Source organism: Sander vitreus, chromosome 8, assembly GCF_031162955.1.
Source record: "Sander vitreus isolate 19-12246 chromosome 8, sanVit1, whole genome shotgun sequence".
Lineage (NCBI taxonomy): Eukaryota > Metazoa > Chordata > Actinopteri > Perciformes > Percidae > Sander > Sander vitreus.
The window spans coordinates 3561103-3581349 of NC_135862.1; the positions used below are offsets into that span (position 1 = coordinate 3561103).

The following is a 20247-nucleotide window of genomic DNA, read 5'->3' on the forward strand; positions in this document are numbered from 1 at the left end:
AGATGGTGGGTGGTACGTTTACGTGACACGCGGGACAAGAACGGGTTTAGGAAAAGAAGAACGGGACAGTTGGGTTTAGGAAAAGAAGAACGGGACAGTTGGGTTTAGGAAAAGAAGAACGGGACAGTTGGGTTTAGGTAAAGAAGAACGGGACAGTTGGGTTTAGGTAAAGAAGAACGGGACAGTTGGGTTTAGGTAAAGAAGAACGGGACAGTTGGGTTTAGGTAAAGAAGAACGGGACAGTTGGGTTTAGGAAAAAGAAGAACGGGACAGTTGGGTTTAGGAAAAGAAGAACGGGACAGTTGGGTTTAGGTAAAGAAGAACGGACAGTTGGGTTTAGGAAAAGAAGAACGGGACAGTTGGGTTTAGGTAAAGAAGAACGACAGTTGGGTTTAGGAAAAGAAGAACGGGACAGTTGGGTTTAGGAAAAGAAGAACGGGACAGTTGGGTTTAGGTAAAGAAGAACGGGACAGTTGGGTTTAGGTAAAGAAGAACGGGACAGTTGGGTTTAGATAAAGAAGAACGGGACAGTTGGGTTTAGGTAAAAAAAAAAAGCTTGTGGGTGGAGTTATAAAATGAACGTACCAGTGACACGCGGGACACGAATCCCGGTCTCCTGGGTGATAGTCCAGTGTTGTTTGACCCTTCCTCCACCACCCAAACCAGCCTCCCTAAGCCGAATTCCAGTCTTCCATACGACTCACTACCGTTGTCTCTCTTAATACTACGTCATCTTACAGCGCCGCGGAGCTGCAACTCTGCCCGGTGCGTTCCAAACAGACTCTGAAGGGGGATTTCTGCGTCGTATCCGTCGCTGAGAGCCGCTGATCAAGCGTCTGTATTTTACGAGTTGGGAGTGAGAACAGGTTGAAAGAACGTAAACAAATATTTGTTGTCGTCTTTGCATTGAAGTAGTCTCTGTTCTGCACCTTCATCTCAAACTACAAAGCAACTGAATGTTTTTAATGAACTTCCTGCTCGCAACAAAAGCAAACTTTTCACCAAAACAACCAAGAAGCAGAGCAACGTTTGGCTGTAATCAACCGGCCGTCAGAGCCCTTCAAATGTCAAATAAACTGGCTGGGAAAACAATGTCAAAATATGATTATAGATATGATTTGGAAAATGAATCAGCAGTGATGTACAACACAAACCAGCTGTAGTTAAACCAGTGGTAATGCTCCTTTAAGCTGTGGAACCAGTTACTTCAGAGGACATGAATTTGCTCTTTTACTACAAATCATCCGTCCTTTACATCACCGCAAAGAAATGCCGACGCTTTCTTTCCTACTTTCTCCAGGCAGCCGTTAAGTTTCTTTTTCATTTCTGTATAGTTTGAAAATGTGGTTACATTAACGTTTCAAGGAGAGATCGAGAGAGATAGAAAGAGAGGCGAAGTCCCTCCCCTTCCGGTGGACCGCATACGGGACCTTAATTCTTCAAAAAATATACATGATAGTGAACGGGGGGAGAGACAAATAATTTAGTTGATCCCGTTTGAATTGAGCCATGGATTACACATTATGGTGTTCGTCAGTTTAAAAGATCATTTTGCGTGTCAAGAAGGCTCAGTTTATTGTTAAACTGTTGAAGTATAAGACGGATACGTAATCGGAAAGACTGTCACACTTCAAAGTCTCTGAGTGGCGTCTCGATGAAGCGACGGCGTTTGTGTGCGTCGTACCGGGATGTGTGACGTTACTCACGCGAGCAACAGATCTCGCTCACTCTTTCGCTTCTCTGCTGAAAAACTTCACTGGATAAAACACATCAGGTACGATAACGTTACACGTGTTGTGGAACGGCGCTAAGCTAGCTAGCTAGTTAGCTAGTAGGGCTGCACAATATAGTGTTTTTTTGTTTGTTTTTTTATCAATATCGCAATATCAACTTCCGCAATAAACATCGCGAAAGGCTGCGACATATAGACACATAGAGAACACCGAGATTTTTTGTGTTATATCAGCAGAAAATTACAGAAAAAGAAACTTTTATATTCAATTCAATGTTAAATCTGTTCAATAAAATAATGTTGGACATCATTTCCTTTAGTTTGTTTTAAATACACGTTAATATGTTTATAGCAAGAAATATCGTTATCGCGACATTCAACAACCTTATCGCATATTTTCCTCATATCGTGCAGCCCCGCTAGCTAGCGAGCGAGCAAGCTGAGCATCAAGCGAGGTGACGTAAATTGCGCGAGAAGAGAGATGTAGTTTACCGAACGGTTTCACACATAACTAAGTGGTCCTACCACAAATCTACGATAAACAGACTTTCGTCAGTTCAAAAAATATCTTTTAAATTGAAGAACATCATCTGTGTAATCCATGGCTCAATTCAAACGGGATCAAAAAAAGAATGTGTCTCTCCCCGTTCACTACTGTTCATATTTTTTCCGAATTAAGGTCCCATGAGGTCCCCCGGAAGGGGAGGGACATCGCCTCTCTATACATCTCTTAAACTTGATTAATAAAGAATTGTACTGAATATTTTGCAGATGCTGCGGTGACAACTGCTCCCTGGTGGACAATAAAGGAGATCCTGTTTCTAAATGATAAACACTTCTGTCATTTCTACTGAACGACTTATACGCTGATGATGTGCGATTATATAACAATCGTCAGATATCAGTACTGCCAATAGATAAGTCAGGCTCTAATTAATCTGTGCTTGCTGCATTACCACAAAATAACGTAGAAGTTACAAAAATAAATGCAGACTTGATTAGAGATTTTCATTATTAAACAACTATTTTGATAATCGATCCATCATTTAAGTCAAATATTTGAAGCAAAAAGAGGAATGTTTGATGAGCCGAGCTCCTGAAATGTGACAACTTTCTGCTTTTCTTTGTCTTTTGTGTTCACAAACTGAATATCTTCTGTATTTTGTTGTTGTGTTAAACTGAATATCTTCTGTTTTTTGACTGTTGGTTAACTGTTGTGTAGCAAGCAATCTGAAGACGTCACTCCGGCTATTTTTCACTATGTTCTCACATTTTACAGACCAAACAATTCGTCAGATAATAGAAGATAATCAGTAGGATAAATGATAATAAAAATAAGTTGGTTGCAACTCTGACCCGATGTTGACGTCGATGGATTGATTTTCATTTTCATACTATACAGAAATGATGGATGGATGGGAGTAAATGGCTGCGTGAGAATGTAGGAAAAATACATGATGAATCTAAACAGCCTGAAAATGGTCATAAAAATAAAGTGTGCATGATTTGCAGTTGAAGAGCCACACACACACGCCCCTTAACTGCAGGACTGGTTGAAGAAAACGGTGACAACGTATCACCTCCGTCAGACTTAAAACACAGGAGAGAAAACCACCTTCTGTTGACTCAGTCGAGCCTTCAACGCTTCTACTTTAGCAGCCGAGAACAAGAAGATGCGAACACGAAAAGGACTCGATCGACAATCTTTCGGCTTTAAGGGAGAAACGTTTCTCTCAGTGTGTATCTGTCCAGGTATCACACACCGCTGGCTTCATTTGGCTTTCTGTGCAGGCCAACGGTCACCAAATGTTCAGTAACGTAGATGTTATTTTTTTTTTTTAAAAGAAGAATAAACCATAAATGTTTCATCGGGTCGATCCAGGTTTTTTTTTGAGTGTGTAAACATATAAAGGTTGAGCAGCTTTTTGGATTTTTCCACAGTTGCACACAGACTGCGTCATGTCCTCGCACTCTGGGACCGAGTTTGTGTGTTTTTTTGTAATTTCCTAAGTCTGTGAAGTCCGTCCCGTTCACTCCCACCTGTAGAGCTTCAGCATCTTCTCGGTGAGCGAGGCCAGGAAGTGCTCGCCGTTCACCGAGAACGGGCTTATGTCCAACACCGGGAGGTCGGCCGGAAGTTTCTGGAGCAGAGAGCCACTGCCGGCGTCCCACACCTGAGGAACGGAACATAAAAAGGGTCAAAAGAAGATGAGAAAGAAGAAGAGGATGATGGGAGAGACTGTTTCCATGACAACTTTTGGCTCTTTCAAATTAAATAAAACACCTCAATAAAATATTTTTTTTTAATGTACTTGGTAGCTTTGGGCTCTTTAAGATTACATGACATGTATATATGCAAGCATCACATATCTCACAATTACAATTAAAGACTGACCATGGTGGAGTTGGAGGCCTCGTCCCCAGCGCAGACCAGCATCCCACCTCCGTCCGGTCTCTTGAAAACGGCGTTCTTGGTGAGCAGTTTGCAGGACGAGCCGGCGCTGAACGTCTGCACCGGAGCGCAGGAGCAGCTGGGTAGCTGACTGGAGTCCTGCTGAGGCGTCCTGTTCAGCGCCATCAGGACGCAGCGCAGGGACGGGTTGGAGCGGCCTGCGGGAGAGACGGGGGGGGGGCGGGAAGAGACATTCACATAAACACGTTTCTGTCCTGCTCTCAGACCGTATCGATCCAGACCGAGTCCTCGTCTGAAACATCTTTTGACTCTGCTGTTGTAAATGCTCGATGTCTTGGTTGTTCTGTCCTGTTGCAGTGACTGAATACAGCGAAAATAATCTGCATGCAAACACACGATTAAAAGACGGACATTTCAGACATAGTTTAAGTGAAACTGCATTAGGGCTGCCCAATATATTGTTTTTTTTCTTTTTTTTTTTAATCGTCATCACAATATCAACTGGCACAATATACGTACATACACGAAAGGCTGCGACACATCGGGAAAGACACTCAGAGATTTTTCCATGTTAGTTCAAAGAAAATTTGAACGCAGCAGAACTGAGCTCGCTTTAAAACATATTTATTGGACGCCCGGTTGGCCCATTTGGAGGGGTTTGTTCCTCACCGCAGAGGCCCAGGGTTCGGTTCCGACCTGCGGCGGTTTCCTGAATGCCTTCCCCCCCTCTCTCCCCTTTTGTGTCTGGGCTGTCCCAGTGATGGAAGGGGGAAATGCCCCAAAAAATAATCTTCAGTAATATCGTTATCGCAATATTCAACATTATCGCACATTTTCCTCATATTGTGCAGCCCTAAACGGCGTGACACGATTCAGTCTTCCACACAGTAAACTGCAGAAAGTGTTTCACCACAGAATAAACGGCAAAAATAAAGTGTTAAACACATACAGAGAATCTGTTGGTTTCAATTACTGAAACAAAACCTTGAAAAGTCCCTGCAGTCTGCTGAACGTCCATAGTTGCCAAGTTGCATCTGCGTGTTCTTCACAGAGTGGCAGATGTGTTAGTATCACCTTGGAGTTTTCCTGTGTTTACACTCTTCCTCACTCAGCAAGCTGCTCGTGAATCAGCACTTCTCCTGCTACGGTCGTCTCAGCGTGACGCTCGCTGGGATTATTTTCATTACAGAGTCGGTTGTTTTCATTGGAAAAAAAAAGAAAATGTAAAAAAAATAGACCCGACCTCCACGATGTTTACATTTCAGATGATCAGAAATCATTTGGGAACAGCTGAGCTTTGTTTAGCAGTGGTTCTGTATATGTTTTTGTGTGGCTGTGCAGATCTTGTTCAGGTCCAGTTCTTTTTGATGAGAGCTCGCAGCAATTTTCTTTTATGTAATCAGCATTTTTCCTGCTAAAGACGTCTCAGCTAAACACTCAGCTGTGATTATCACTGTTTAAAAGTCCCATGACATGGTGCTCTTTGGATCCTTTCTTATCAACCTTAGTGGTCCCCTAATACTGTATCTGAAGTCTCTTTTATATAGGCCTTAGTGGTCCCCTAATACTGTATCTGAAGTCTCTTTTATATAGACCTTAGTGGTCTCCTAATACTGTATCTGAAGTCTCTTTTATATAGGCCTTAGTGGTCCCCTAATACTGTATCTGAAGTCTCTTTTATATAGACCTTAGTGGTCCACTAATACTGTATCTGAAGTCTCTTTTATATAGACCTTAGTGGTCTCCTAATACTGTATCTGAAGTCTCTTTTATATAGGCCTTAGTGGTCCCCTAATACTGTATCTGAAGTCTCTTTTATATAGACCTTAGTGGTCCACTAATACTGTATCTGAAGTCTCTTTCCCTAAATTCAGCCTTGGTGCAGAATTACAGCCACTAGAGCCAGTCCCACAATGAGCTTTCCTTAGGATGTGCCATTTCTGTGTCTGTAGCTTTAAATGCTATTGAGGAGGAGAGAGGGGGGGGGGTTAGGTGGAGGGTGGGGGTGTGGTCTTGACCAACTGCCACTCTGCTTGTTTTCAAGCCATGATGTCTCTCTCTCTCTCATGGGGGGGCCAAACTCTCTGGGCGAGCAAAGCAGAGAAAGGGGAGGTAACCTTTCCCCTTATGACGTCATAAAGGGAAGATTCCAGATCGGCCCATCTGAGCTTTCATTTTTTCAAAAGGCAGAGCAGGATACCCAGGGCTCGGTTTACATCTATCACCATTTCTAGCCACTGGGGGACCATAGGCAGGCTGGGGGAACTCATATTAATGTTAAAAAACCTCATAAAGTAAAATATTCATGCCATAGGACCTTTAAACTAAACTGGCCTTCTTCTCCTGTCTCATTTTGTGTTTTTAAGTCTTTTACATTTTTATTTCCATTGGTATTTTATTTCTTTTTTTGCTTGCCAATTTTATCATCTGAAGCCCTTGTGACTTTGTAAAAAGGTGCTATATAATAAACTAACATTATTATTATTTTTATTATAAGTCCTTTGTGCACATGAGTCTGTTGTTTTCATAGGAAAATGTAAAAAAAATAGACAACCTTCACTATGTTTATGCTCAGAAATCATTGCACACACCTGGCCTGTAGGTGACCAGACAGTGTCGGCTCTCCGTCTCCACCTGGATGTCGGTGCAGCCGGCGCTCTCCAGTGGCAGGACGTGCGGCCTGTATGTGGTCTCGTTGACCTGCTCCCAGAAGCAGCCGCCCTCCAGAGAGCCCGCGATCAGGCCACCACAAGGGAAGGAGCTGGACGCCGCCCGCGGGACATAGCACAGAGACGCCACCGGACACCTGGGAACGTCAGGAGTTAGACACGGTAGAGCTTTCAGGTGTTTCTGGCTTCACTCGTACAGTCTGGGCAGCAGCGGCTGAGGCGTACCTGGAGCGTAGCGGCTGCAGCTCCTGGACGTGCGTGCTGGTGTCTCTCGTGTCGTAGATGAGCACCGAGCCGTTGCTCAGACCTGCGTAGACGTAGTTACTGTTGTCTAAACACCAGCAGCAGCTCCACACGGGTTTCCCTGCGTTATAGGTCTGAACCACTGTGTTGGTCAGCAGACTGCAACACACACAGTCAGTCCGTTTAGTACATGATTACATCACTCCAGAGAGAGGAGAAATCACATCCAATACTATAGAAAAAACTCCTGTAATGTATGTGTGTGTGTCTGTCTCTGGGGGTGTGTGTGTGTGTGTGTGTGCGCGTGCGTGTCTGTGTCTCAGTCAGTGTGTGTGTCTGTCTCGGTCTCTGTGTGTGTGTGTGTGTGTGTGTGTGTGTGTGTGTGTGTGTGTGTGTGAGTACCTGGTGAGTTTGATGGTGTTGTCCAGAGCGGCAGACAGCAGCAGACTGTCGTTCTGCCTGTTGAAGGACAGACCTCGGATCTGTTTACTGTGGATGGGAACGTACTGACTCGCCTTCATGTTGACCACGCTCACCTTCTTCACCCCGCAACCTGACGGAGGAGACAGGAAGGGGGGCCAGTGAGAGTGGGAACCACATTAAGTGAAGGACAGAAAGACCCGTGTCACTGTCAAATGTCACAAAGCAGAGAGAAGGAAGGCTTTTTTTTTTTTTTTTTTGGGGGGCTTTTTTCCCTTTATTTCAGAGTGACAGTGGATAGACAGGAAAGGTGGGAGAGAGATGGGGGGTGACACGCAGCAAAGGGCTGCAGGTCAGATTCAAACCCGGGCCGCTGCAAAGGCCTCAGCCTACATGGGGCGCACGCTCTTACTGGGTGAGCTAGAGGTTGGCCCGAGAAGGAAGTCTACTATTGTCTGGGTTTTCTAATCTAATCTGTCTGGGTGTTTTGTGGCGTTTAAAGTCTGGGGCTTTCCCAGCCATTATAGGCAACCGTATGGCCGTATAAACAACGCGTAGCATCTGGACCAGATCAGCTCATTGTCTTCACGTACACAGCGGCACAAACAGAGCCACGCACGCACAGTCTGGCGGACCAGCTATTCTCATTTCAGCGACAGGCTTCTCCTCCAAGTTTCATCTTTATCCATCTCTCCCCAGCTGCAACCGACAACAACCGACCTTGATGCAAATAATTGCCGTATGCAGTCATTTGCACCGTGGTGCTCTAAGGGCTCCTGCACACTGGCTGCGTGTTGCATGAGCGTGTCAGCTGCGTGGCGTGTCCGTTTTTAGTTCGGCTCCAATGTTAACAGATTGTGCAAACTGCCTGCGTGACACGCACGTCTCAGGGCCCGGAACGCACGAAAACACGTGCATGCTAGAAATCGAACCGACGCCTATTTTTTAAGCGACACGCAAGCGTGTTGGAAGCATTTCCAGGCAAAATAGAATAGGAAAAGATGTTTGTGTGTCATTTTGACACAAATACATATTAATAAATGACATGTTGATGTTTGAAAGTCTCGAGGTTTTGACATGAATGAAGATATAAATGTAATTAAAAAAAAATAAAAAAATAATGAACAGAACAAAATATTCTGTAGCCTATTTTGCTGTCAATACTGCCAACGTTGTCTTTGCTGTAATCAAATCAGCCTATATTTATGTTTAACATGAAGTACTACTGCTTGAGTGCAGTAAATGGGAAACATACATGTGTACAGACAAGGCTAGCAGCAGCGCCACGTCAGACATGTTTCTGGTGTGCAAAGACATAGAAAACGCCACGCAGCTGACACGCAGCCGCCACGCAACAGAAACACCAGACTCACGCCACTCAGGCAGCGTGCAGAAGGGCTAACAACCCAGGGATAACCCTGAAGTCCTTTTGTAGCATGGCACTACAGCAAAGGTCTTTGGGGTTCAACATCTCTTTGTCTCTGAAGAACAAGTATAAGCTGAATAAGTTTCATAGCTATCTGGAACAATAACGATAAACAATACTGTCATCTTTTAATGGGTCACGAAGAAGAAGTAAGGGCGTCTCACCGGGCACCAGAGTGGAGTGCGGGGACGGCTGCGAGGCCAGCAGGCAGCTCAGAGGTTCGCAGTAGGATAGAACCCGGCAGCTTCCAGCCTGGGACACCAGCACCGCCTTGGAGAAACTGTACTGGGCCATCCTGGAGCCGTCCGCCCTCTGGGACAGGCCGAGGAGGAGCGAGGTGGACGCAAAGGAGGAAGAGGAGGACGATGAGGACGGGACTGAGCTTCTGCCAGCCTGAGCCATCAGAGCCCTCAGCTCCTTCACAGAGACACAGAGAGAAAGAGAGGGACGTTTGTTTGTTTTTTAACCAAGAAGACGTTTCCGTGAAAAGGAAAATGATGTGGATGACATCTAGTTGTTGGACTACAGAGTCCAGAATGTGCCAGTTTAATTAATCCTGCATTTTACTTTCTTTCAATCATTTTATTTACGCAAACGATACCTGCAGCTCTTGTTGTGCTTGTCCGTATTTGTTGGTGACAACCTGCAGCTTCAGTTTGTACTGAGCTGATTCCAGTTCAGCCTTCCTCCTCAGAGACTGTTCCTGCTCCAGAGACCTAGACACACACACACACACAGAAAAACACACACAAACACACAGACGGAGCCACACAAACACACAGACAGAAACACACCGACAGAGACACACACACACACACAGAGAGACAAACACACAGAGAGACAAACACACACACACACTCTTTTATATCAAGGGTTCTCAAACGTAATACTCAAACGTCCGCATCTGAATGTTTTTTAAGGTCATGTGTCGGAACGATTGGCGATAACAGAAACAGTTAAACTTACTAATATCTTTTAAGCAACATACAGTGGTGTGAAAAAGTGTTTGCCCCCTTCCTCATTTCCTGTTCCTTGCATGTTTGTCACACTTAAGTGTTTCGAACATCAAACCAATTTAAACAAAAGTCAAGGACAACACAAGTAAACACAAAATGCAATTTGTAAATGAAGGTGTTTATTATTAAAGGAGAAAAAAAATCCAAACCATCATGGCCCTGTGTGAAAAAAGTGATTGCCCCCCTTGTTAAAACATACTATAACTGTGGTTGTCCACACCTGAGTTCAATTTCTCTAGCCACACCCAGGCCTGATTATTGCCACACCTGTTCACAATCAAGGCATCACTTAAATAGGAGCTGCTTGACACAGTAAGGTCCACCAGAAGATCCTTAAAAGCTACACATCATGCCGAGACCCAAAGAAATTCAGGAACAATTGAGAAAGAAAGTAATTGAGATCTATCAGTCTGGAAAGGGTTATAAAGCCATTTCCAAAGCTTTGGGAATCCAGCGAACCACAGTGAGAGCCATTATCCACAAATGGCGAAGACATGGAACAGTGGTGAACCTTCCCAGGAGTGGCCGGCCGCCCAAAATTACCCCCAAGAGCGCAGCGACGACTCATCCAAGAGGTCACAAAAGACCCCACAACAACGTCCCAAAGAACTGCAGGCCTCACTTGCCTCAGTTAAGGTCAGCGTTCATGCCTCCACCATCAGGAAAAGACTGGGCAAAAATGGCCTGCATGGCAGAGTTCCAAGGAGAAAACCACTGCTGAGCAAAAAGAACATCAAAGCTTGTCTCAATTTCTCCAGAACACATCTTGATGATCCCCAAGACTTTTGGGACAACATTCTGTGGACCGATGAGACAAAAGTGGAACTCTTTGGAAGGTGTGTGTCCAAGTATATCTGGCGAGAAGGAACACTGCATTTCATAAAAAGAACATTATACCAACTGTAAAATATGGTGGTGGTAGTGTGATGGTCTGGGGCTGTTTTGCTGCTTCAGGACCTGGAAGACTTGCCGTGATAAAAGGAACTATGAATTCTGCTGTCTACCAAGAGATCCTGAAGGAGAATGTCCGACCATCTGTTCGTGTACTCAAGCTGAAACGAACTTGGGTTCTGCAGCAGGACAATGATCCTAAACACACCAGCAAGTCCACCACCGAATGGCTGAAGAAAAACTAAATGAAGACTTTGGAGTGGCCTAGCCAAAGTCCTGACCTGAATCCTATTGAGATGTTGTGGTATGACCTTAAAAAGGCCGCTCATGCTCGAAAACCCTCTAATGTAACTGAATTAGGACAATTCTGCAAAGATGAGTGGGCCAAAATTCCTCCAGGACGCTGTAAAAGCCTCATTGCACGTTATCGCAAACGCTTGGTTGCAGTTGTTGCTGCTAAGGGTGGCCCAACCAGTTATTAGGTTTAGGGGGCAATCACTTTTTCACACAGGGCCATGATGGTTTGGATTTTTTTTCACCTTTAATAATTAACACCTTCATTTACAAATTGCATTTTGTGTTTACTTGTGTTGTCCTTGACTATTGTTTAAATTGGTTTGATGTTCGAAACACTTAAGTGTGACAAACATGCAAAGGAACAGGAAATGAGGAAGGGGGGCAAACACTTTTTCACACCACTGTACATTCAAGTTCAGTTCTTGGTTTTACTTCTGTAGCGATACCACTGCCTGGACTTATTCACTAACAACGTACTGATCAGTTTAAAATGTATTTTAAAATAGAAAGCTTCACACGTTATACGGTTTGTATTTAGAAGGCGGGCAGGGTCCGGATCGACTTGTCGTTTGGTCCACACTTTCAATTGCCCTGAAATGTGCTACACAAATAAAGCTGCCTTGCCTTGCCTACAGATCGGGGGTGTTGGCAGCATCGCTGCGGGTGGTGATGGTGCAGTGGATGTGTCACATGCCTTTGGTGTGGGAGACCCGGGTTCGATTCCCACTGCGATACATCAACCGAGACACTTAACCCCTAGTTGCTCCAGAGGCGTGCGACATATATATAGCAATTGGAAGTGGCTTTGGAAAAAAAGCGTCAGCTAAATGACATGTAATCACTCACTTCTTTAAGCTCTCCTGCTCAGAGTTGTCGAGTGCTCTCAGCTTCGGAGCGTACAGCAGAACGATGTCGGAACGCTTCGCTTTCTTGTTGCACTAAAGAAAAACATATTTTATTTTACTTTTCTTTCTTTCTTTAACAAAAACAAAAGTTGAATAATACACACACACACACACACACACACACTTATACAAAATATCATGGGACATTTCTAAAGAAGTAATTGAAGAATGCACATTGAAGGCCCTATTTTAACGATCTAAGCGCACGGCGTGAAGCGCCTGGCCCAGGTGCGTTTAGGGCGTGTCCTAAGGTCCGTGCGCCAGGCGCGTGGTTCTAAAGGGTTGTACTTAGTGTCTTCATTAATCAGAGGTGTGTTTTGGGCGTAACATGCAACAAACCAATCAGAGATCATCTCCCATTCCCTTTAAAAGCCAGGCGTGTTTGGACCTTGGAGCATTGCTGTTATGATGGAGGATTTGCACCGTAATATTTTTAATCTTCTGAATGTGTGTGTGCTGCTGTGCGTCCCTGTGTGTGTAACAAGCATAGTGTGTGCACGCTGTGCATAATACCTAGGCGCATTTTACTAATTTGCTGTTAAAATAACAATGAAATGCTGCGTTATTGACTTTAGACCAGGTTTTTGTTTTTGGCGCGATCACTTCCCACTGCCTCAAGATAACAATACGCCCAGAATGAACCTGAACACACCTCCCTGTAAGACCAGCACGCCCAGAATGCACCTGAACACACCTCCCTGTAAGACCAGCACGCCCAGAATGCACCTGAACACACCTCCCTGTAAGACCAGCACGCCCAGAATGCACCTGAACACACCTCCCTGTAAGACCAGCACGCCCAGAATGCACCTGAACACACCTCCCTGTAAGACCAGCACGCCCAGAATGCACCTGAACACACATTCAGGTGCATTTTCTATTTAAACGACGTGGGCGCTGGACGGGAAACTGACAACTGCGTCGGTCTTAAACTAGCAAAGACACTGGTGTCGGGCTTTGCACTGTGCCAGGTGCAAGATAGGGCCCTCACTTGTCACTCAGTCTGACATTTATTTCATTTGTAGAGAAGACCATAACGTCTGCATTTTCTGCTTTCGCTCTGTTTTTGCTGGAAACGGATATGATTTCATAAAACATATCGATTCCAGGGAAAGGAATCGTCGCCAAAAAAAAAAGTCACAATACATACGGTTTTCAATGTTTTCCCCCACCCCTATAAAAAGACCGTTACAACTCCCTGTTCAAACACAGTGGCGAGACCGACCTGTGGACACTTGGCGGCCGGGCCCTGAGCTTTCAGCCAGCGCTGGATGCAGGTGAAGCCGAAGAGGTGTCCACAGCGCAGAGCCGACAGCCGGTGCTCGCCCGCCGTCGTCCACGCCTCGAAGCAGATGGAGCAGATGTCGCCTTCGCCCTCTTCGGCCTGCGGTGGCTTGGCAGAAGCCGAGACCGCAGGGACCGGCTAGTGGGGGGGACACGATGAGAGTTTTTAGATAAAAACAGATGTTGACAAAGCTTTCCTTCAGGGACGTAATTAGAAGAAAAAAAGAGGAATAAATTGCAATATATGGCAAAACATTACAACATGTTTAAAATCGTAATAACACCATTAGGGCTGTTGGAACATATTCCTAAAGTCAAATATAATTAGAATAGTAAAAAAAAAAATACTATTCGAATGCTGAAATTACTATTGAAATGTGATTTTTTTTTTTTTTTAATAAATAGGTTGGCTAACGTTAGCTAATCTCCCCCTTCTCATGTCACGTCTGATGAACAATAAGTTACGAGAGTGACACACACAAGGCATTGTGAGCTAACGTTACGTACCGAGTAACGTTAGCACAGGGGGATGTGACAGGCTGCGGCTGGAAATCAGGAGGAGGATGGGAAATAGTTTTAACATGACTTTAAAATCGACATCCACCGAGCCAAAATGCTAACGTTATCATTAGTTACCTCGTTCTGGTTTCCTAACTGCGTCGCGAGTTATAGGAGCTTAGCTGGGAGCTCCTTGGAGACAGCTAAAGTTATTGTTAGCTACCCTACAGCTGATAGAGTTAGCATCAACTTCATATATTACCTTCTAACAGCTGGATTCTCAGTAACGTGACAATCTGCAAGAAACAGGTTGCTTTTAAATCACTAAAACAGTAGTGACAGCACCGTTTGGCTTAGTTATCAATGCCGTTAGCATCATGGCTAACACTATTGTTAATTAGTTTATGACAAATGGTTTCGGCTGTGCTTTCTAACATGAGGTCATTGTGCTAACCGGGCACCGTTAGCCTTTACAACAGAGCCGCATCAATACACTCGTTAGATAACGTTTCATTACAGAGTTCTCTGTTGATTTGTGTTTGTCGCTGTGTGCGCGTGGTGGAAAATTAATGTAAACAGAGAGCGGCGTGCCAGAAATGCAATGCGCCATGACGTAGGTCCCCTTCAAGGCCAGGCTGACGTTGGAAGTCCCTCTAGTGGACAGAACGTGTAACAACAACCACAGGCTTATAGTGGCATTGACGATGCATAAGCCTGAGTAGTGTAGGACGTATTAATAACAGGCTGCATTTGAGCATTAAATATTAGAATATTATTCGAATATAAAAAAAAAAAAAAAATAAGGAAGACTGACAGCTCTAAACACCATATTGTGGCATTAAGAATCGGGATGATATTGTATAATGGGGCCTCTGGTGCTTCCCATTAGGGCTGCACAATATATCGTTTTTTATCGTTATCGCCATATCAACGGGCGCAATAAATACATCACGAAAGGGTGCCACATATCGCGACAGACACTCATGTCTCGTTTTGTCCCCAACTCAAAGATATTCAGTTTACTGTCCCAGAGGAGAGAAGAAACTAGAACAATATTCACATTTAACATGCTGGAATCAGAGAAGTCTGATAAAAAAATGACCCAATTACTGGTTATCAAAAAAGAAATGCAGTGGTCTCACTGAAATTATTTTTTTGACACTGTGTGGTCAGGCGATGGCAGCCTGTATTTGTACCAAAGTTAGACAACAAACTCTTTAAACTAACAGACGATGATGGAGAACAAGCTAAGTGACGGGAGTGGATATAAAATATACGGAGTAACACCGTTAGCTCTCTGTTTAATGACTATTATTTAAAATTAGCTCTGGCAAAATATGTCGTCTGTGAAATGCAGAACACAAGGAGGACACCTGGTTGCAGGAAGAAGAGGGATGGAAAAGGTTTGAATGCTACCTGGACGTTCTGATTGGACGTTTCTGTCCTCTCACCGTCTGCAGCTGAACCGGAGTCTGAACAAAGACGGAAAGAAAAAGAAAAGAAAATTAAACTGGACTCTGACAACAGAACACAGACTCCGCATTGGTCGGTGGAAACCAGTCAACGGCGGATTAATGGATTAGTTACAGCTTCTTTCCCACTGCCGTCACTCTACTGAACGGATAAGTGGGGTCATCCCCACTTTGGCCACTCACCCACTTCTCTACACATTACATACTTATCATTCCAATATGCATCTTGCACACTTCTTTGCACTATGACTTTTTGCACTTTACATCCCACTCCATGTGGACTTGTCTTGATATTATGTCTTATTTGTATTTTTGTATATTATGTTGATATGTGCCTATATGTATATTTTTGTCTCTTTTGTATAGTATGTTACTAATACATGTCTATTTGTTGAATGTATAGAGGGTAAACACCAAAGTCAAAGTCTACTTGGCCAGTAAATCTGATTCTGGGTTATCTATAACATTTTAGAAAATGGTGTAAAATGTGGATCAGTTTCTAAAAGCCCAAGATGACTTCCTCAAATGTCTGCAATCAGAGAAGTTTTACTTTCTTTCATTAAAATAATGGCCCATGCTAATTACTAGTTATCAAAATAGTTGGCAATTGATGTCATAGTTGACAACTAATGGATTCATCTTTGCAGCTCTAGACATAAAGTAGTTGTGCTGGTCAGACTCACTGGTTGGACCAGCTTCCTGTGGTTGTGCGTGTTGGACGGAGGCGCTGAGGCGAGGAGTAGCAGGTGGCGCCGGGACGACGGGCTCCGGAGCAGCAGCCGTGGCTTCTCTGTTGCCCCCCTCCTCTTCCTCCTCGTCGTCGTCGTCAGACTCGCTGACCTCGGTGGTGCTGCCGGACTCCGGCTGAGCCACGCTGGCGGCTGGCGCTCGGAGCAGGAAGTCGGGAAAGCCTCTGGAGGGCGCCGCAGTCTGGCTGGGGTAGTGCACCCGGAGGCCCTGCCTGCAGCAGCACACGGGTTTAACATCTCAGCAAGACGCTCGACTTTCGGACAAAACACAGCTGCTGAGAGGAGACTGGAGGGTCTGAACCCTGTGCAGAAACATACTGCCGAACAGAGCTTCGTTTAAAGAACTATTTAGATGCGGCCACTAAGACACAAGCTAAGTTTCCATCCACGGGTCAATCGAATTATCTGAAGTTCGGTAAAAAAAACTCATGCGAATAAAGCTGGTGAAAGTGTGTTTCCATCCAACGGCTTTAAAGCTAATAGAAACCTGTTAGGTAATGACGTCATGTTCTGTTTTGCGGTCAGATTGGTATATGGAATTGATTTGAGACATTTTAAGGTGTTTCCGTTCATTTTCGCACTGAATCGCACGACAGTCAAGCAAACATTTGGGAACAAAGTTTTGCTAGACAAACTGGATCGCTCCATCTACCAACACATGATCAATACTGCACAAGTTGTAATAGAGCTCATGTGCCGGCTGATAGCGACATATCGAGCTATAATAAGAAAACGACGACGCCATCAACACGTCGCTGTGATGATGCAGATGCACGTAAATGCCCGACGACAGCGGAGGCGGCCTGTGGTGTGGGAACGACAGCGTTATATTTTGCTCGTAAATTAAAAAAAAAAAAAAAAAAGTCTCTCGTCTCCTCGTTGGTCCACTTCCATCCGTCTTCGTTGACCCCCGCCATGTGTGCAAACAGAGTGGAAATACTGGGCGGAAATGAACTAAAACTTCTTCGTTTTGTGGCGGGTTGCAACCATAAAATGACCTAAAACTTAATCGCAATTCATTATTTATTCGGCAAATAATGTTTCCATCTAGCGTTTATCGCTTTATTTCTCTGTCTGTCTGTCTCTCTGTCCCAACTGTCACAAATTCACGTCGCTGCCGGTATGAACAGTCTTGATGCGAAACATTCAGTCAATTATTTTGCATTGTACGTGGTTTATTTGTCACGCCCCCAGTGTGTAAAAAGGCCTTAAAACAAGGCTTCTCTGTGCATTAGTTCTGGGTACCTGAGTCTCCTCCGGATTGGTGCGCCATGAGCGGCTGAAAGCGTCGCTGCAGAGCCGCTCACCGCTCTCTGACTGAACGCCCAGGTGGCAGGAAGCCTGGGCGGCGCACGAGCTGCCATCTGCCCTCTCTCATTGTCGTCGTCGTCATCCTCGTCCACCTCGGTGCTGCTGCCGGAGTCTGAGATGACGTGTGGCGCGTTGGCGTCCGCGGCTGCGGCAGCAACCTCTGGCCGTCTGCCACCTCCTCCCTGCAGCTCCCCAGGGGAGTCCACCTCCATGGCCTCCATCTGCACAGCAGGTTAGATGGTTAATGATCCCCCTCCGACTCCTAATTCCTGTTCACCTTTTAGACAGAGGCTTCGTTTTCAACTTTAACGTATAAAGCCAGCCATTGTCTTGGACCGTCCTACATTAGTGACCTCTCAACCCCACATGTTCCTGTCCTTAGCCTGAGGTCCTTGGGAGCAGCTTTGCTGGCTGCAGCTTCATTAAATCTTGTTGCCAGGGGTGACCACGAAGGCGTAAGGCTGATTTATGCTTCTGCGTCGAATCGACGGCGTACCCCCGCAGACCCCTCTGCGTCGCACCGAACCCCTCTCCGAGCCCTCCGCCGTAGCTCGACGTGCACCTGCAAAAATGTGTAACTTTGCGTCGAGGCGACGCAGACCGCAAAGACTGTGATTGGTCAACTGGTCCTGTGTGTTGATAGTCGGTGTTTCAAGCAGCCGACTGTGGGGGGTAGCAACGTGCTAGTTCACTGACATCAGCTTCGCAAATAAACTCAGACATATGTGTCTATATGTCAGTAACGTTTTGAAATTAGCACTTCGCCAGCAAGCAGTACTTTGTGGGCAGTTGTGCTAAAGCTAGCTTGCTAACATAACATAACAAACTGGCTGGCAGACGCCTCGCAAATAACCTCAGACTTATTTTCTGGTTACAGTAACTAGGTCACTGTGTCTATTTCTCGATACTTTTTACTGAATCTAAAGCAAGAAGAGGCCAAACAAATAAGATTAACATTTTAGGATGACAGTCTACGCGGTTTGCCATTCTGAGTACCGTTTCGGTGGTGAGCGACACAGACACAGGCGACACCCCCTAGTGTTACGGCGGTGAAATGCACCGCGATGCAAAGCAACCCCGACGCAGAACTCCGAAAGGGTCACGACGTCGTAGCTACGGCGTGGAGTTGACGCAGAAGCATAAAACAGCCTTTAGAAGAGCTTACCCGAGGACCGCAGGTTAGCAAGCCGTAACATTTGAAAACATTCTGCAGACAAAAGAGCTTTTTAAGTTTGTGTTTTGATGTATTTTTTATAGTAATTTACAGGGTTTTACACTCAGGGTATTACATTAAATGTGTGTTTGCATTTTGTGAAACACAGTTGTTAAGAAAGTTAGTACATTTGCCACAAATAGCCTTCCGGCAAACACCAAACCCAGCCCTGCTCCACTAGTTGACAAAAGTGCAGATAAAGTGCTGCTTTTGGGACTGATGAAGTCAGCTACTTTAAGGTCACTTGACTGGGTAGTATAATCCTGAAGACACACCTTTTTTTCCCTTTTTCTTTTTAAGTGAAAGTAAAAAGTTACCCTCACGAAGCTGGGACAAATGTAACCTGGTTAATATCTGCACACTGGACAGTAAGGAGGCTATTACATCGAGATAACAAACAAGTTTTTTACAGACGAATACCTTCCGTCCGCTTTTCCTTACAGCGTGCTCTCCCAGTGGAGCCAAACTATGCTCAAACTAACGGTAACGTTAGCTGCACAAAGTCAAAAGTTACACAACCAGCATGTTGTGCTAACGAGCTAGCTTATGTTGATTTGCAGTGCAGTAGTTAGCAGTGACTACACGCCCCGCGAAGTAAGGGTGTCTCTTGTCAACTGTCCAATAAAATAGCTACCTTAGAAATGTATTAATCGGTCTGTCATCTGTGATGGCAAACATCTTCCGTTGCGTTCTCCGGGGCCAGGCGGTAACGTTACTTTCTGCGGCTAAACACCGAACTAGAGACCGAGATCGCAGCGGCCTCCCAGCAAAAACAAACCAGCAGTAACATTAGCTTCTTGTATTCAGTTAATACGATAGTGAACGTTGTTGTTGATGCAACGTCTTAGTTTATATGCAACGTTATAAAATAGCAGAGAATAAATAATAATAATTCGACTATCCGTTGGTTCTGATCCCCGTGTAACCACGGACGCTTGAGCTAAACTTAGGTCACGCTAATGTTAGCTAGCATTTGTGAGGTTGTGAGGCTGCCAACATGCGTTTAAGACCTTAAATGACGCTTTTATTAAAGTCTAAATATGAATAGCTAATGGTGGTATTAACTACGATGTTGTTACTGTAAATGCGTTTAAGAAAACGAGTCAGCTTGTTAGTTCGTTAGCGCGACTAATGTTAGCTAGCTAGCTAGCTAGCTAGCTAATCGACTCAGGTTGTAACGTTAGCAACATTAGCGCGGTGAGAAGTACCGTTAACCGTTAGACACCTACCTGTATGGAGGTGAAGGTTTAACAGCTGCCGATCCCGCTCCGGAGGACCACACAAAGGAACAACATGACTCCGCGGCAAATACACAAATCAAACGGGTCTGGTTGAGGGGAGGTTTACGGGTTACTTCCAGCAGTCAGGACCGCGGTCGGGGATCGAATCTCCCGGCGCCAGTTCGCGCTACCCGCCCCATCCTGTTGCGACGTCACCCTCGAAGATCGTATGTTGACAAGATGAATCATACACAAAAAAAGGATGAATCACACGCGATTTGGATTTTTACTGAGTATGGAAGCCCATATCAGCCAATCTGAACATTCTGCAAGTTATTATAATGAAAAACGTTCTCAAAATAATGACTTAGTATCTCAAAATAATGACTTAGTATCTCTAGGTAATGAGATACTTAAAATAACAAGTTAGTATGTCAAAATAATGAGAAACTTTCTCCAAATTAATGACTTTCAAAGGCTTCTTGAAC

The 20247-nt window shown here is 44.8% G+C and overlaps 1 protein-coding gene across 2 annotated transcripts; it reads right to left on the reverse strand.

Annotated features, from left to right (window-relative positions):
• Window positions 1-2000: 2000 nt before the first annotated feature.
• rfwd3 (ring finger and WD repeat domain 3) lies at window positions 2001-19988 on the reverse strand. Of its 2 annotated transcripts, XM_078256414.1 has the most exons (13): window positions 19769-19986; window positions 17261-17547; window positions 15950-16227; window positions 15211-15266; window positions 13238-13435; window positions 11954-12045; window positions 9505-9619; window positions 9068-9320; window positions 7460-7610; window positions 7040-7216; window positions 6737-6951; window positions 4128-4342; window positions 2001-3906 (listed from the first exon to the last, which is right to left on the reverse strand). In XM_078256414.1, exons 2-13 carry the CDS (start codon window positions 17545-17547, stop codon window positions 3763-3765), a joined length of 2181 nt encoding a protein of 726 aa, XP_078112540.1. In that variant the 5' UTR covers window positions 19769-19986; the 3' UTR covers window positions 2001-3762. The 2 variants fall into 2 exon arrangements, with proteins under 2 accessions (XP_078112540.1, XP_078112541.1); XM_078256415.1 differs by lacking the exons at window positions 2001-3906; window positions 4128-4342 and adding an exon at window positions 4604-5313 and having other exon boundaries at window positions 19769-19988.
• Window positions 19989-20247: the final 259 nt, after the last annotated feature.